We start from the raw sequence: 17,271 nt of genomic DNA, 5'->3' as shown, positions 1-17,271 counted from the left end.
GGCGGCGGCTGCTGGTGGCCTGCGAGCTCCCCGGCCGCCCCCGCGCCCCGCGGCCCTGAGGCGGCCCGGGCCCGGCGGGAGCAGCCGGGCCATGCCGAGCAGGCCGCCTCGCCAGTTTGAAAGTACCTCTGAGCTCCCGACCGCGCTCCCTAAATGGTTGTCGCTTTCCACCTCCCACGGAGGGATGAGTTAGGCTGGAGCTGGCGCCGACGCGGGTCCCCGCGCAGAGCCCTCGGTAAGACAAGGTTGGTATCGCTCTCCCCTGCGAGGGGCACAGTCTTCCCTCCCCGTTAGGCCGGGTTGCGTCGCCGGTGGGTTCATCCTGCCCCGGTTGGCGGTGTGTGCGGGGGAAGGTGGCACCCGGGCTGGGCTGAAGTTCGGTGTCCCGCCGAGCTCGGGTGCAGGTACCGGCACTGCGAGCCCTCGCTTCGTCAAGGTGAGCTCTCTAGGAGAAGGAGAGCATCCTGCGTGCCGGCAGGGCTGCGATGGGGCCTCTGGGAGCTTTACTGCCCCAAACTGTGCTGGAGCACAAAATAATGAAGTGTCCCCATAGCCAGAGGTGGGTCCAGGACTGCCTGAGCTGTGGGGCTCAACCTCGTCTCAGCTGAGTGCCGGTGGAGGTGGGGATGCTGGGGAGTGGGATTCTCTGGTGCTCTTTATTGCATAGTTTTAAACATAAGAAATATTCTTGTGGTATACCAAGGTATTCCTTACCCTGGGGGCAGGTGGTTTGACACAGACGTGGGGGTGCTTTTATGGGGCTGGGGGCTCAAGGCTCAGGAATCTTGCTTGTTGCTGCTCACCAGGGCTTGCATCTTTTTCTCTCTTGAGGTGTGTTCACACTGTTGCTGTCTGTTGCTCGCTGGTGGGTCTTATTCTTCTTTAAATTGGTGCCAGGTTTTATTGGACATCTCTATAAAGGCTGGAACTTTTCAGTGAGCACAAGCCTGATGATGCTCTGTAGCAAGGCCAGGCTGCAGCTCTGGCGTAGGTTGGTTGGCTTCAGTGTACTTTTATTACATGGTTTGGTAGGAGGTTCAGCTAAGCCACTGCTTTAGCTCTTCTTTTATCTTCACAGAGTGATCCCTGTGGGTTCTGTCTGAGGATAGGATAACACTGAGGGCAAATATTCTCCTGAGCTCCCTGGCTCTTCCAGTCTACAAGCGCTGCCCAGAGAGGGGGAAATGCTTTGCATGCATCCCTTGGGTATTGGGCTCAATATCCAGGCTGCAGGAGGAACAGAACCGTTTCACAGAGCTGTTTCAGCTGGGCTGGGATCATGTTAGGATCTGCACTGACACGTGTAAAATCTAACCCAGTAGCTTGTTGATTGCACAGCGTTTGGTGCATAGCCTGTGCAGAGAGACCGATGTTCTGGGACAGTGCCACAGCAGTGCTGGAGATCCAGTGACCCGCTCAAGGCTGAGCTGAGCGGGCCCTGGGCAGTTGTGCTGCCTCTTATGAGAGCACAACACCCAAACGTGTGCCTGGCTGTGTCTGAGCAGAGCTCAGCCCTTTCCAGGCTGAGAACTCCTTGTCCCAGGCCCTTTGCACAGCAGCAAGAGGGGCTCTGGTGCCAGGCTGGCTTCCTGGTAGCTTTGCAGGGCTGCAGGAGAGTTTTCAAAGAGAGCCATGGGGGAAGGCTGATAGAGAATTGCCCACATTTCTTCTAAGACCTGACTTGAGCTGTTTTCTTTCTTGCAGAGAGAGCTGCTTCCTGGGTTGTATCCTGTGCTCTTCACAAGTGTGAGTGCATCGCAGCCAGCACGGAGAAGGGCTTCCTCTCGTCTTCAAGGCACTTGCCTCTGCCTCCTGTTCCCTTGTCCAAAAGAAGGAAAAGCCAGACCAAATCAGTCCATAAAGAACCTGTGCTGGTCTAAGGAGGAGGCCCTGGAGTCTCTTCACCTCTTTTTTTCCCAGGATCCTGGCTGTGGGCTGGATTTTCTGGTCTCAGCTTGAGGGGATCATTTACAGGGAATCAGGATCGCAGAATCTTTTGGTCTTGCTTTTACTTGAACCCTTTTATCCGGGAAGCTGAAGCTATCACTGCTAAAATCCCATTTTTTTTCCCAAGCATGTCAGAAAGCTGGCAGCAGCAACAGCAGCAACCACAGCAGCCGCCGCCACCGCAGCAGCACCACGCTGGGGCAGCCGCCCTCCCAGAGCACTCCATCCCTCCCAGCACTGCTGACAACCCCCTGGGCTGTGCCGTGTACGGCATCCTGCTCCAGCCGGACCCCGGACTGCAGCACCACCAGCACGCCCCCATCCAGGCTGGAGAGCCATCCCACAAGTGCGGTGTGTGTGGCCATGACCTCGCCCACCTCTCCAACCCCCATGAGCACCAGTGCTTGCCAAGCCATGACCGCTCTTTCCAGTGTACCCAGTGCCTGAAGATCTTCCACCAGGCCACCGACCTCCTCGAACACCAGTGTATCCAGGTGGAGCAGAAGCCCTTTGTGTGCGGGGTTTGCAAGATGGGTTTCTCCCTCCTGACCTCGCTGGCGCAGCACCACAATGTCCACAACGGCAACGCCATGAAGTGCTCTATCTGTGAGAAGACCTACAAGACTCCCGAGGTAGAGCATTCACAGCCTCTGGACCCCGCGGAGAAGCCCTACAGCTGCTCCATCTGTCAGAAAACCTTCAAGCACCTCTCGGAGCTGTCCCGGCACGAGCGCATCCACACGGGTGAGAAGCCGTACAAGTGCACGCTGTGTGACAAGAGCTTCAGCCAGTCCTCCCACCTGGTGCACCACAAACGGACGCACAGCTCGGAGCGGCCCTACAAGTGCACGGTGTGCGAGAAGACCTTCAAGCACCGCTCCCACCTGGTGCGCCACATGTACGCGCACTCGGGGGAGCACCTCTTCAAGTGCAACGTCTGCGAGCTGCACTTCAAGGAATCCTCGGAGCTGCTGCAGCACCCCTGCACGCCCAGCGGGGAGCGGCCCTTCCGCTGCGGGGAGTGCCAGAAGGCCTTCAAGCGTCCCTCGGACCTGCGGCAGCACGAGCGCACGCACAGCGAGGAGCGGCCCTTCAAGTGCGACCTGTGCCAGATGAGCTTCAAGCAGCAGTACGCGCTCATGCGCCACCGCCGCACGCACAAGGCCGAGGAGCGCTTCAAGTGCAACCTGTGCGAGAAGGGCTTCGTGCAGCCCTCGCACCTGGTGTACCACCAGCACGTGCACGGCATAGAGAACCTCTTCAAGTGCAACGTGTGCCAGAAAGGCTTCAACCAGTCCTCGGAACTGCTGCGGCACAAGTGCGTGCAGAACGCGGAGCGGCCCTTCAAGTGCGCGGTGTGCAACAAGTCCTACAAGCGGGCCTCGGCTCTGCAGAAGCACCAGCTGGCCCACTGCGCCGAGAAGCCGCTCAAGTGCACGCTCTGCGAGAGACGTTTCTTCTCCTCCTCGGAGTTCGTGCAGCACCGCTGCGACCCGGCCCGCGAGAAGCCCCTCAAGTGCCCCGACTGTGAAAAGCGGTTCAAGTACGCGTCGGACCTGCAGCGCCACCGGCGCGTGCACACGGGCGAGAAGCCCTACAAGTGCTCCTCCTGCGAGAAGGCCTTCAAGCAGCGCGAGCACCTCAACAAGCACCACAGCGTGCACGCCCGGGAGCAGCAGTACAAGTGCATGTGGTGCGGGGAACGGTTCCTGGACTTGGGCCTGCTGCAGGAGCACAGCGTCCAGCACACGGCCGAGGGTGCCTACCAGGTGGCTGCCTGCTTGCCATGAGCCTCCCGCCCCGCGGTGGCTTTCAGCTTGCATGGGACGCTCCTGAGCCTCAGCCTTCCCTTCCCTCTCCTCGGTTCTTGGCAACCTCCAGGGAGTGTGGGGGAAAGGGGGGGTACGGTGTGTGGGCAGGTAAACTTTCCTCTGGCCTCAGACATGCCACCTGTATCGAAGTAGCGACAGACGACGTGGACATCTCAAAGGGGTGGAAAGGAAAGGAGGGAGGTGGAGAGAGGAAACTATGCCTGCAGATGCTGGTGTTCCCCAGAATGTAGTTTGTGCTGTACCTGCAGTTCGAGTCCTGGGAGCTCAGCTGTCTGTTGCAAGCACCAGCTCTTTGCGTGCAGCTTTTTTCCCCTGCCCTGCCTGGCAGGTGGGGAGGATTGCGTGACTCTCCTTCTGGAGAGGGTTTAGGAGCAAGGCAGAGCCAACCCTCCCTTCTCCCAGGGTGTGCTGCTTGGCATAGAGATGTCAGGTTTCTGCTGCTGGGGTCTCCCAACTTGGTCCAGGCTCAGTTGAGGGCATTATTTCAGATGGTTATTGTTGATTGACTGCCCCAGCCTCCCCTGCTCTCCCTCCTTCTAGAGTGTTGAAAGGGAAAAGCCATGGGGCTTCACAGCTCCAAAAAGCACTTTGGCATTGCTGCTTTTGCAGTGGCTGGCTGTCACACACTGCAGGGGTTCTGAGTGAGCCTGCCTGCCCCCTGTCCCTGCCAGCTGCACAGGGAGCTGTAGGAAGCGCTGTGCTGCCACCAGAAAGCATGGCAAGGAGCACTGGGACAGTCTGCCTGGGAGGAGGTCATGGATTCTCCCTCTCTGGAGACATTCAGAACCCACCTAGACCTATTTCTGTGTAACCTGCTTTAGGTGACCCTAACTTAGCAGGGGGGTTGGACTAAATAATCTCCAAAGGTCCTTCCAGCCCTAACAGTTCCATGATTCTGTTACAGCATTCATACCCTGCTCCCAACCAAAAGCCTGCCATTCAAGAGCTGCTTCCCAAGGGACTTAGCCTCCTCCTGCCTTGCCTCTGTGCCCTTGAGCACCCCTTGGGCTGACAGTGGTACCTCCAGCAGGGTCAGGCAATGTCACAGCTCCAACACTAAGGGGTGAGATGAACACTACAATAACCTACAACTGCAGAGGTGTTGCCATGGCCAGTCGTAACCCACAGCGTGTGCCAGGGGCTTGGTGTCTGATTTGCTGGAGGAACCAGAGCGAGCCAGGAGAATCCTTTATGGTCTGCAGGCTCAGCTCCATGGGGAGGGCAAAGTTAGCAGTGGGTAAAGGAGAAGTCTATTTTTTCCCCTCTTGCAGGAGTCCTGTTTTATCCCTTTGCCCTTTCTTTACCTCGTCTGTATTCTTCAGGTTTTGCACACTTCTTGTAAACATCACTTAAAAATAAATCTCCCCTAGGTTGATGCAGCCTCAGGTGTTTTCCTCTACAGGAATTTGTTGGCTTCTCATGTCCAAGAGATCCCTTACATGTCAGTTAGATGCCTTGGAGGTTGAAGATGTGCCTACTAGGTTGTTCCCCAGCCTTCCCCCTCCATCTTTGGAGATAGTAAGTATCCATCTCTGGAGATGTTCAGTCCCTGGCTGGATGTGGTCCTGGACAACCTGCTGTAGTTGACCCTGTGCAAGCAAGGAGTTGGACCTGATGGTCTTCAGAGGTCCCTGCCAGCCTCAGCTCGTCTGTGGTGTTGGCTGGTGCTCTTGTGAGGTTTTGAGCAGCAGCCAGGGTGTTATCCATGTGCTGCACGAGAGATTAGGACAAGGTTAGTGACTTGTCCATAGCAAGTGTATACAGATTGCAGAGGGTGGGACTGGGCCTGCATCTCAGTTGGGGGACACTTGTCTGAAAGGTGGAGAAGGGCTTTAGTTTTCCATTTCCAGCACGGTGAGGGGAACAGGGTGCATTTTCAGGGGCTGGGACAGGGCAGTGACAGGGTAGACCCTGGGGCTGTGTCTTCTTTATGTGCAACTCTAAGGTGATTAAAACAGACTGTGTTCTCTGCTGCCCAAGGAAGAGGGACCCATGATGGTTATCTTACTTTGTGCTGCCTCAAAGATGTAGAACTTCCTACCAAGTTTTCCATCTGTGTTTCTTTTTCCTCTTTTTTTGTTTTACCTTTTTTTTTTTAAACAGTTTGTTAAAATTCATTAAAAATACTGTATAGTTTAACTTGATGTCATATAGAATCTTTTTAAAAAAAAGAGATGTGGTAACTTGGATTTTTAAAGAGCTCTTTAGTTCTAGGTAACTGGTTTTTGCTGTTTAATATGTAGTAAGTTCAGTGTATGCTTTACTGTAGGAGTAAAAGAGAGTCCAAACAAAGGAAGGCTAATCCTGTCTTTGCAGAAGGGCTTGGTGGTGATGGAGGCTCAAATGTGGGACCAGATGAGGACTGTGGCACCCATCTGAACCCATGCTCTGTTCCTGCCTTGGGTTGTGGTTCCTCTGCTCTTGCCCAGCACAGCTGCCAGGGGTTCAGTGGTCAGTGGCAGCCAGGATCAGTGCCCAGGGCTCAGAGCTTGCAGAGAGGCTTATCTTTGCTAGGAGGAGGGCGTGAGATAGGGTCAGCTGCAGCCTCCATGGGCTGTTGTGGCTCTGCTGTTTCTTTCTGAAGCAGCAGATGGGTGTTTGGAGAAATCATCAGCTGGCTGTGCCCTGCTCTCTTCCCTCCCCAGGAGCCTAGGGGAGCTGCCTGGGTGGCTGCCTGGCACTTGGAGCAGAGGAGGGTGGTGGTGAGCCCCAGACACAGCTCCACACTATGCAGAGCCATGGGGCTGCCAGATCCTGTCCCCTTGGTACAGCTGGGGACGTTGCAGGGTGTTTGTCTTCTGCTGAGCAGCTGGGAAAGCCCTGGATATCCCAGTGAGGAGCTATGACTCTGCCTAGGATGTGGCAATAGCCCTGCCTGGGTGGCTGCCTGGCACTTGGAGCAGAGGAGGGTGGTGGTGAGCCCCAGACACAGCTCCACACTATGCAGAGCCATGGGGCTGCCAGATCCTGTCCCCTTGGTACAGCTGGACACAGGGACTTTGGGGGGGTGTTTGTCTTCTGCTGAGCAGCTGGGAAAGCCCTGGATATCCCAGTGAGGAGCTATGACTCTGCCTAGGATGTGGCAATAGCCAAGCAGTGCCCTGGGCAGAGACTCATCAGGGCTGTGTGCATGAGACACCCCATGCCAGGGAGAGAGGGCAGCTTGGCAGAGATGAGCCCAGGTCCAGGTCAACAGCTGGTGAATAGATGCCTCCAGGTTCAAAAACATCATGGTGCAGGATTAGAACATCATTATTAGGGCTGGCTGTGAGTTCATGGTGACTCAGTCTTGTTTCATTTGCTGCCCTGCAATAGCCCAAATCCTGTAGAAGCCCATGGAAAACACTAAGCTGGAGCTTGTGGGTAGAGGACCTCTGTGGGGTGGGCACTGAGTGGCCACAGAGATCTTTGGGTATATTTTTATAGGAGCATTTTCTAGTTGGAAGCAGCAGTGCTGCCTACAGTGGTGGGGGCAGCAGGTCCATCTCCATTGCTGTGCCTTTAGGTGTTTTGTCCCGTGAGGTGGGAGGAGGTGGAAGCAGCAGGAGGCACAGAGTGTCAGGAGCACTGAGCTGCTGCATGGGGAGGCACGGGCTGGCCTGGCAGCTGATGTCCCTGGGGCATCACACTGCAGGGCTCTCTGCTGACTGCTGCTGTTTGCTTTTCAAACCAAAGAGCAGCTGGGGCCAAAGCCCTTTGGGGAGTAAACCATGTCTCTGCTCTGTACCTGTTGCACTTCACTTCTGGTGTTTATTTCAAGCAACTTTCAGGCTCCTGCTTCTGCTTGGCCTCTTGCGTTCCTCGCTGCCCTGCAGCACCTCAAACAGTTGCTGTGCTGGAGCTGGTGTGCCACCAGCCCTGTGGCCAGTGCTCGAGGCAGCTCAAGACCTGGTTGCAGCCCACCTGAGGATGCTGAGGGGCTGGGTAGCAGGGGTCCCTCCCAAAGGGTGGTTCTCCTTGGCAGGCAGTCTGAGCATAGAATGCTGCTGAGGAGGTGGAGAGGAGGGTTAGGTTGGCCAAAGGTGTGTGGGTGTTCTGCAGGTCCTAAGTCCTGCTCTCTATGGCTGCTGTTCCTCTGGCTCCTGGGTCCAGGAAAAGGTAATCTGTAACCTGGACTTTTACTGATCTTCACTTCCCCTGATCCTACTCACAGGATGCCTTTAGCTGTCTCAGCCCCTTCCCTTCCACAGCTTATACTTTCAGAAGACATTCTCAGCTTCTTTTCTTTGTTCAGTTCTTTATTTATAAGCAGTTGTTTGTTTTTCATTCCTTCTTCCATAGTGAATGAGAAGTCTCTTCCTTCCTTCCTTTCCACCTCCCTCTGCTCTCCCCAGCCCCAAATTCCTTTCCCAGGCTGAGGCTGGATCCTGGTGGTACCAAACCACTGATGGTGAGATCAGGTGTTTAGGACCTGAGTCTTGCTGGAATCCAGTGGGTGCTTCTGGTCCTTCCCCACAGCAGGCCATCCATTTCACTGGGCAGGGGCAATGCCTGTGACCTGGCAGCTTGGCGTGGGAGTCTGCCCATGCTCTGACAAGTGAATCCAAGCCAGGACCAAGAGCCAGAGCCGAGCTGTAGGAAATGGGGACTGGGGTGGGAGCTGCCATTTCCATCTCCAAGGCTGGGGATTAAGTCTGTGAAGGACTGTCAGACATTCCTGGGGAGATGTCATGGCACTGGGGTGGGCTCAGGCAGTGCAGTTGGTTCCCCTGGGAGTGCTGTGGAGCAGCTTGAGTGCTTCAAGCTGAGCTGAGTTAGCTGTGGCAGGGACACCCCTGGGACCATGGGGATGCTCAGGTGGCCATGCCAACTCTCCAGTGAGCAGGTGCCATCTCTGCCGTCTGGGTGGGAAGATGTTCATGCTCTGGTCTTGGGGCCCATGTGCTGGACTGGGGGACAAAGGGGAAAGCATCCTCTGACAGAGTTTTGGGACCATCTCTGGGCACTCAAGCCTGCCCTTACAGGGAGAAGAGGAGGGAGGAGAACCCTTTCTGCACTTCCCTTGGGTATTTACCATCAAGTCCAGGCTGCAGCTAAAGCCTGACCATTAAAAAATAGGCAAAACCCTCTTATTATACTTCAGAATTTGACTCTTTCTCCATTGGGTGGTGAGTTCACCTGTGGGAAGGTTCCTGTGCATGCAGGTGAAATGCTGAGATTCATAAGGGCAGGCCAGTGAGGTCTGGGGCTGGCAGCCAGGCCCAGGTGAGCACCCAGCTTCTCCCCAGCTGCCCGGCTTCCTCCACAGCAGCTCCTGGCAGCTGCCTCTGGCACTTTCTGGGTATGAAGATGCTGCTCTCACAGTGTGCCTGGGATGCTCCGTGGGGAGAGCAGGACCACAGGTGGGAGCTGGGCCGTGGGCTTGTTTCTGAGTGCCTCCAAGCCGTGGATCTAAGGGACTTCATGGTCAGTGAGATTCTTGGGCGCCTCCCAACCTGTGGTCATGACTCCGGTAGAGTTCCCGGGGCTGTTGGAGGTCACAGCCAAGGTTGCTGAGGTTTGTGTGGCTTGCAGTGCCTTTAACACTGCTCTCCATGTGTTTCTAAGATGATACTCCATGTATGTGTGTATATATATTGTAATAACACATCCCGCTCTTCTGTGTGAGTGTCAAATGGTTTTGCTTTACTAATAAATTTATAGTTATTTATACCTTCCTGTGGGTGTGTAAGGTTTCTGGAGCAGAGGCCATGTGCCAAGCACTGCCTCCTCATCTGTCTTTGTGCTCTGTCTGGCTCTGCTTGGGGTTTTTTTCATGTTTTTTTTTTTTTTTCTTTCTTTCCCCTGAACTTTTTTGAAGTAGAATTGATGGTTCATCTTCCTGGTAAGCAGAAGATGCAGAGTACAAGCAGGCTCCCAGAGGCTGAAAGCAAACACAAGCAGAGTATGCTGAGTGGTTTTGCCCCTGCTAGAATTGGAATGATCCCTCCCCAGGGCAAAACTCCTCCCTGGGAGCTTCAGGGCAGGAGCAGGCAGGAGTCTCTTCCTGCCAGAAGGGAGCAGCTGTTCAGTGGGTAGAAGCTGCTGCATGTTGTGCTCTGCAATCCCAGCCCCACATAAAACTGTCCAAGCTTTTCCTGAGGGTTTGTTTTGCATCCTCCATCCTGTGATAGGAAGAGAGGAGCCTGCTACAGAGCTGCTGGGGCCGGGCACAACGGGTCCTTGTTGCCCACCAGGATGGAGACACCTATGGAGCCAGGGAAGGAGGAAGCAGGGCAGGGAGCTCTGGGCATGCAGAAACAGGCTGGACATGGGGCACAGAATCCATGCTGGCACCTGGATTCCAGGGTGTCATTGTGGCCAAGATTAGGGGCAGTGGGAAAGGCTGGCAGTCGTGCAGGGCTGGAGGTAAACGGATCAAGCAGCAATTGGCAGGCTCAGCAAGGGGAGGCTTAGCCCAACCCAGCACAGATTTGCTGTGGTTGCTCAGGAGCTGGGGCAGAGCTGTGGGTGGAGCACCCTTGGCACATCACCTTGTGTCACCCCACGGGGTTTCAGCAGCTCCACTGCTGCTCCTCTGCACATCCCTGCACATGGGTGAGACGAGTTCCTTCCCCACAGCGCTGCTGGTGAGTGCCTGGGGGAGCTTTGGTGGCTCCAGAGATTTTGAGGGTGCTCAAACCTGTTTGATTTTGGGTTTTTTTTGCAGCACCCTGCACCAAAGCCAGGCTGGCTGCTGGAAGCGAGGGCACTCAGGACAGCTGGGTGCCAGTAATCCCATTTGCAGGCAGCACAGGGCTAATCCTCGCAGAGCCCTGAGCCGATTGAGGTGGGCTGGGGGGCAGTGGCAGTGAGCTGCAGTGGCCGAGGGAGCCCACGCGTCCCAGGGTGGCTTCCCAGGGAGGCAGTGCTGAGCCTGCGGGGGTAAGTGGCAGCGATGGAAGCGAGGGATGTGGCTGGGAGCTTTGCAGGGCCACCTCTCCCTTCACAGGGGGGTTTGGTGATCCAAAAGCCGGGGAATGAGCTGTGCCGGTCCATCGGGAGTGATGCTGCGAGGGCTGGGTGATGTGGAGGTTTGATCAGCTGCTGGGAGGGAAGGAAAGCACGATGCTCCCTGCTCCAAATGAGGCTGTGGGTCTGTGCCCTTCTTGCTCTTAGAAATGAGACTAAGGGCCTTTGCTGGCTGGCAAAAGGAGCTGCCACAACAGGTGGTGGCACCGCTGGGTGCCTGCAATGCAGCAGGATGCATAAAGTGCCAACTCTGTCATGTCATTGATGGCAAATCCTGCCTACTTATTCCTGTTTCTTTCAGCAACCAGTTTTGTGGGGACCCACAAATGTTTCTGCCCATTTCTTGTTCAGATCTGGCAGCGGAACAGCCTTTGACCTCCCCTTTCTTTCCCAGACCAAGGACAGGGATATGGTCCAGGCTTTTACAGCTGCACAAGCTCATGTGGAGGGAGGAGGAGCCCTTGGCTGACAAGGGGGGCTCGCTGCAGCCTCAGGAAGCTTTCTCTAGGATTGTTTGGGCTCAACTGTGCACAGGGACCCTGGGCTTCTTTGGGATCTGTGAGAATGCCAAAGCTTGGGGGGATGCGCCTCTGCTGCAGACACTGGCAGCTTTTCCTTGCTGTTCCCAGGACATTCACAGCTCCTTAATCCCTTGTACCCAGTGAGAGATGCAAGGTAATTTAATTGGTTTCTGGCTGTCAGGCCTCAGGAGGTGTTTTACAGCTGCTCTGTCCAGCTGTGGGGTGTGGGGGTCTCTGGGAGAGTGCATGGGAGAGGGCTGAGGACACACATCACCCTTCCTGCAAACCCCAGCCTAGGTTTAAGGAGCCAGGCTTTGGAGAGCCCCCAGTGAGCCATCTCATGATGTCCTGCATGCCTGAAAGCTGCATGAGGGGTTAATTCAAAGAGCCCAGTGCTGAGCAGCTTCCAGCCTCTACCTGCTGCATGTGGGACTGGGATTGAAACTCATGCGCAGTCTCCTGGCCGGGCTGGAAGGAGCTGAGGGATTTTCTTTCTTTTGCCCTTCTCAGGTATCCCCTGGGGGCTGTCTGAGGTGCTCCTGAGCCCTTCATTTTGGGCAGAGTGGGGTACTATAGAGGGGCATTTTGGGCAGAGCACAGCCCTTCAGAGGAGCAACAGCAAGTGACACCCCCAGTCTGAGCTGGATGAGAGCCCCCAGCTCTCATCATTCAGTACCTAAGAAGGGGAATGTGCAGCATCATTTGGCTCTCTGGTGCTGTATCCCACCCTGGAGCTGCTTCACAAAGGGAAGGAAGGGACCCAAAAAGACCAAGCAGCCAGAGCTTGGACAGCTGAATCCCTGCTCTGCAACATCTTACTTTTACCTGCCCTATCGACATCGCCCAGCCAGTGCTGGATGCCTTTGCTGCCCTTGCCAGAGCCCCAGCAGGTACCTGTCCCAGCAGCCACCATGTCCCTGGGGTGTGGCTGACAGGTGGTGGAGCAGAGTTGTTTTGTGGGGGCAGAAAGAGGGGATGTGTGTGCTGTGACATGAACTTCCACATAAAAAATTCTGTTCAAATTACTGCTCAGCTTCCCTCAAATGAAAAATGATGGGGGGAGAGTAGAGGACCCTGAGCAGAGCATCACAGTTTCTGTGATCTATCTGCAATGGCTTCCTAGTCAGGACAGGTTGTGAAAATAAAACATCTAAATGAGGAGCTACCTTCAGGAAAAGCAAGTTTAACAGAGATGGTGAGAATAAAATAGGGCCTTAATTTTGCTCACAATGGCAGTGAGGGGTGAGGGGTTGAGCTGGGTTTGCTCTGGCTGTGCTGCAGTGCCGTGTCTCCCAAGCAGGACCTGGAAACAGAAGGACACCAAGGACCTTCTTGGGCTGCTCAGGAGACAGCCCAGTGAGCAGCTGGCATTCCCTGGGCAGTGGGCACCCCTGCTGCTGGGCTCCTGCCAGCTGGAGACCCCTGGGCACGGCCCGCAGCCAGCGGGATGATGGGCTGGATTGACCGGGTGGTGCCCCAGCCCCCGGTGCCCCATGTGACAGAGGAGACCCCTGTGCGGGAGCTGCAGCCAGCTAAGGTGAGCAGGGAGCCAGCCTGGGGGTGATGGTGACACCATGAGCATGATGAGAGGTGTCTGGTGCCCCTGCATCCATCCCCAGCACTGCAACAACCCCAGGAGGGAAGGGGCTGGGATGCATTCCTACTCTGAGCTGCTGGGAAGCAGCAGGAGGATGGGGAGTCCCTGGGGTTTGCAGCCACCTTTGAACAGGGACAGTGTCCCCTGTTCTCTGACACCTCCTGCCTTCTGTCCTGAAGGCACCCCCAGGAAAGACCGGTGGCCCCACAGATGCTGCTGAGCGGGCACACACTGAGGGTAAGCCCCACACTGGCTCAGGCTGCACATCAGTGCTCCTTTACCCTCCTGTCCCTCTCCTGCCTGGCCTCCTGGGGGCTGGCAGAGTGGTGATAGGAGCCTGCCTTATTTTCTCCTGCTGCTATTGAAGAAACGGAAAAGAAAGTGGCCTTTGTGGTTTCTGAGGACTCGAGTTCTGTGTTTGACAGGTACGGCTCCTGCACCCTTTGTGCAGCATGATTTGCTTGGGATTTTGCTTTTTCTTGGGGGCTGGATGCCTTGGATGGCATTCCCAGCTTGACTCACACCCTTCCCTGGCAGTGTGGGGAGCAGTGTGCTCTCCTGGCTCTCCCATGGGCTGGAGAAGGTGATTCCCCAGCCAGCCCCAGCCCCAGGGCTGCAGGCACTCGGGAAGAGCTTCGAGACAAGCATCGACATTGCTGATGAGGTAGGAGACAGATCTGGGAAATGAATTTGGTGTAATTGAGCTTCTGCCTCTTTTTACCTTTTCTTCTTTTTTCCTTCTTATCACTTTCCCAGTGCTAACTGGGAGCACTAAACCTGCCCTGCATGGGTTTCTACCTTCACTCATCCCTGGGGAAAGGGCAGGTTTCCCTCCCCACTCAGTGGGGTGATCCCTCTCTTGGGCTGTCAGGTTTTCAGACAATATGTTTGGCTTTTCAGACAGAGGTCCAGGTCCTTGGGGATGAGGATGACGATGGCCTGGGTAAGGAGAGCTGGGAGTTTGTAGCTTGCAGCATCCTGGGACTCCCACATCCCACCTCCCTGGCTGGTGACTCCGGCACTATTGTCCCCTTTTGCTGGCTGATGGGGGCACCTAGAGCTCCCAGCAGTGTGGATTCCCCATGCCCACAGCAGCGCTCTCCTTGCAGAGATAACTCCCTTCGATGCTGAGGAGGATGTCTCCGAGGGCGAGCCGGAGATTGCCCCGGAGCAGTGGTGGGTGCCAGCGAGGCTGGGGGTATGCGGGAGGGCAGGAGGGCGCAGGATGAGCTCCCCGAGCGCGGCACTCTCCCCGCAGGACAGGAAAACGGGTGCTCAGCTGGCTCTCACAGGGCTTCGAGAGGATTTTGCCGCAGCCAGAAGGGATGAAAAAGCCGGAGGTGAGCACTGCCTAGCTCGGGAAGAGCGGGGGCTGCCGGGCAGAGGTGACAGTGGGGCGAGCTCCCTGCCTTCATCCTCCTGCACACCCCAGCTGCGACCTTGGGGAGGAAAACCCAAGGTAATTCCGCAGAGCAAAAAGAGATCTCTGGGTGCTGTCCCGGTTCTCCTCAACCTTGATGCGGGGAGGACCCTTCATTTGGGCCTGATGGGCTGGTGTCAGCATCGCTGATGTCTGGGTTAGCTGGTTGTTGTCACAGCAGTGGGGCTGAAACCAGAGCGGGTGGTGTGTGGGGCCGAGCATGTGGGGGCTGAGCGTGTGGGGCCAAGCATGTGGGGCTGAGCGTGTGGGGCCGAGTGTGTGGGGCTGAGTGTGTGGGGCCCCTTGCGGTGGGGACATGTCCACCTGGGGTGGCCTGAGGCCACAGGCAGTGCTTTGTCACGTCCATCCGTCCCTCTGTCCCTCTGCAGACAGAGCCGAAGGAGAGGAGCGAAGGCGCGGTGGAAGGTGAGCGATCCGATCCGCGACTCCCGGCCGGGCCGGCCTCGCCTCGTCTTGCCTCCATGGCCAGCATTCCCTCAGTGCCGGGAGGGGTGGGCACACGAGTCCCAGGGTTGGGGACACAGGTCCTGCCACCACGGCATGGACCCTGCACAGCTCCTGTCCCCATGTTCCCATGTCCTCGCCCCAGGCAGGCTGCCAGGGAAGCCCATGAAGCCTGTCCCTCTGCAGGAGGTGACCCTTCCTGGCTTGCTCCACTTCCCAACGATTTATGACAGCTCCATTGCCAATCCTTCTTCTTTTCAATAAACCTGAGCAGGCACAGAAGGGACTAAAACCCAGGCGAAGTCGAAATGCAGCGCTCCGGGCCCTCAGAGCGCCACAGCAGCAGCCCAGGGCCAGCTGGAGCCGGGGGCTGCCCTGAGCCCTCAGACCGCGGCTGCGGATGCCACCAGGTAACCAGGGTGGCACCTTCTGCAGGGCCCTGGTGACCACAGGGACGGCTGGTATGGGAGCAAAGGGTCTGGCTGCCAGCCTACCAGGGGTTTCTTGTCTCCAGGATGTTCAGCTGGTTTGTGCAGGGGCTGGAGAAGGTGATGCCACAGCCGGTGACCAGGGAGAAGCAGGACACACAGGTGGGCTGTCTGATGGATAGGGAAAGAGCACGGGAACACCACATCCCTCACGAGCAGGGCATCCCCAGCCCTGCAGATGTCACTAGATCAGTGCTGGGATCTGCTGTGATTTGGGCTTTCACCAAGTTTGTCAAGAGAACAAGTCCCCATGATCTGCTTAGCTGATGAAAGCCAGTTTTTGGCTTCTAAGCAGCAGGAGATCCTGTAGAATGTGCTTTCTTTCCTTGCCTTTCTGTGCAGCACTGGCTGGTGTCCAGGCTCTGGCATCTCATGCAGGTGTGGTCCCAGCTCTAAGGAGAAGCAGCAGCAGCTTTATATAGCTCTCCTTTCCTTCCCTGTGCCCAGGCAAACTCACTTATGTGGTCCAGCTCTGCACCATTGTGTGAGATGCTCGTGCCTGTGGCCACACCATCCAACTTGCCACAAAAATGGGATATTTAGGGTAAAAGGACTAGATGTACTGAAAATGGGGCATTAAGGGTACAAATTAAGGGTTACTGAAAATGAGCAGTGTCTCATTGTTCCCTTCTCCTCTTGACAGGGAGTGGCCACAGCAACCTTGGGTCCTGTGGAACAAAGTAAGTGATGGATCCATTTCTCCATGATGGTTTGACTGCCAAGGTCTTTATTGGCTTGGGTTACTGGGAGGAGGGGTCACTGGCATCTTTATCCCCTGGTCTGCCCTGGGTGCCAGCTCAGGAGCCCCTGGAATTGCCCAGAGAAGCCATGGGAGGTTGTTGACACTTGAGAAGAGGGAGCTGCTGCTGAGCTGTGGCGTGGGCTTGGTAAAACGCAGGCTGAGGGAGTCTCCAAGTGCAGCATCCCAGGATCCCAAAATCCTCAGGTTCTGGGTTTTGAGGTTAGTGCTGATATCAAGGTCTGTCCTGAGCCGTGCTGGAGCTGGAGGGATTTGATTGAAGAATTGCAAGGGAATTCAAACCTGCTGCATCCTTTGTCTCCTTTGCTGTTTGCCAAGCCTGGTGTGAGATGTCTAGGAAGGTACCCCAGGAAAACAAAATGCTGGGATTAGATGTCTTAGAATGGAATCTGCATGGCTGTGGGAAAGCCTGCAGGGTTCACACTGCTGTGTGCCTGTGGAGGGCATCAAGCACCACCTCTGCAGGCAGGGGGGGCTTGGCTCCCCACTGCAGCCACTTTGGGGGATGCTGGACAAAATGCAGGGCCACAGCTGCCTCTGTGGATAGTGTGGGCAGGGTTACACACCCCTGTGCAAGTGCTGTGCCTTGAAAGGAGTGGCTGGTTGGGCTGTGGGAGCTGCTGATGAGAGGAGGCACAGTTGAGGCACATGGAAAATGCACACCCCAGGGATATGCTGGGAAGTTGCTCCTGCAGGCCAACAGCCCCTTGGCAGAACCTCAAAACCTGGGCTAAGGCATTTCTCCATGTGTTTGTACAAACTGCAGGCCTGTGTGCTGCCATGGGCCTCAGAAAGGGGCAAAGCCAGGGATGCTGCTGCCTGTGCTGGGCGAGCACAGCCCTGGTGCCCAGCTGGCTTTGGTGCCTCGAGGCATCTCCAGGTCACTTAACCCTGCCCAAGGAAGGGAATGATTGGGTCAAGCAAGAGATCTGCCCTGGCACCAAACTGCCAGCACGCTCATTAATGTTTTCCTTCTCCTTTTGTTTCAGGGGGCAAAGGGGCTTAGCGCCTCTGAAACAAACGGAAAACGAAGACTGTGGCAAGCCAGCCCTTCCCACATCCAAATGAGACCAACCTGAGGAGAAAGCACAGCTGGGGAGGAAAAGCAAAGGGGAATCTGCAAATGGTGTCTAGCTCCTTCCCAGCTGGGGCAGTGGGGACCCAAGGCTGGCACAGAGACTCAGTCCCAGGGCTGTCCCACTTGGCTCCCTCTTTGCTCTGGGAATTGGAGCTGCTGGTTTTGCAGGATGGTGTCTATGAGGTGGGAACTATAATTTACAGGATGGTAGA

The 17,271-nt window shown here is 56.1% G+C and overlaps 2 protein-coding genes across 3 annotated transcripts in view; both read left to right on the top strand.

The window, feature by feature from the left end:
* Positions 1-6: 6 nt before the first annotated feature.
* On the top strand, positions 7-6,071 carry ZNF319 (zinc finger protein 319). 2 transcript variants are annotated; one of them, XM_041400550.1, is made up of 2 exons: positions 7-235; positions 1,705-6,071. In XM_041400550.1, the coding sequence occupies exon 2, from the start codon at positions 2,076-2,078 to the stop codon at positions 3,735-3,737; it is 1,662 nt and encodes a 553-aa protein (XP_041256484.1). In that variant the 5' UTR covers positions 7-235; positions 1,705-2,075; the 3' UTR covers positions 3,738-6,071. The 2 variants fall into 2 exon arrangements, with proteins under 2 accessions (XP_041256484.1, XP_041256483.1); XM_041400549.1 differs by having other exon boundaries at positions 7-245.
* Positions 6,072-12,435: 6,364 nt separating this feature from the next.
* Positions 12,436-17,271, top strand: part of CNGB1 (cyclic nucleotide gated channel subunit beta 1) — a 28,113-nt gene continuing 23,277 nt past the window's right edge. The window contains exons 1-11 of the mRNA XM_041400868.1: positions 12,436-12,788; positions 13,028-13,085; positions 13,216-13,273; positions 13,386-13,512; positions 13,749-13,791; positions 13,958-14,024; positions 14,107-14,188; positions 14,658-14,694; positions 15,008-15,143; positions 15,248-15,323; positions 15,865-15,901. Coding sequence (XP_041256802.1) covers positions 12,699-12,788; positions 13,028-13,085; positions 13,216-13,273; positions 13,386-13,512; positions 13,749-13,791; positions 13,958-14,024; positions 14,107-14,188; positions 14,658-14,694; positions 15,008-15,143; positions 15,248-15,323; positions 15,865-15,901 — 811 coding nt within the window. The 5' untranslated portion in view covers positions 12,436-12,698. The remainder of the gene's footprint in view (positions 12,789-13,027; positions 13,086-13,215; positions 13,274-13,385; positions 13,513-13,748; positions 13,792-13,957; positions 14,025-14,106; positions 14,189-14,657; positions 14,695-15,007; positions 15,144-15,247; positions 15,324-15,864; positions 15,902-17,271) is intronic.

The sequence above is a fragment of the Onychostruthus taczanowskii genome, unplaced genomic scaffold, assembly GCF_017590055.1.
Source record: "Onychostruthus taczanowskii isolate IOZ18803 unplaced genomic scaffold, ASM1759005v1 scaffold18, whole genome shotgun sequence".
Taxonomy (NCBI): Eukaryota; Metazoa; Chordata; class Aves; order Passeriformes; family Passeridae; genus Onychostruthus; species Onychostruthus taczanowskii.
Note: the sequence above shows the minus strand (reverse complement) of the source record. Positions and strands in the feature narration are given on the sequence as shown.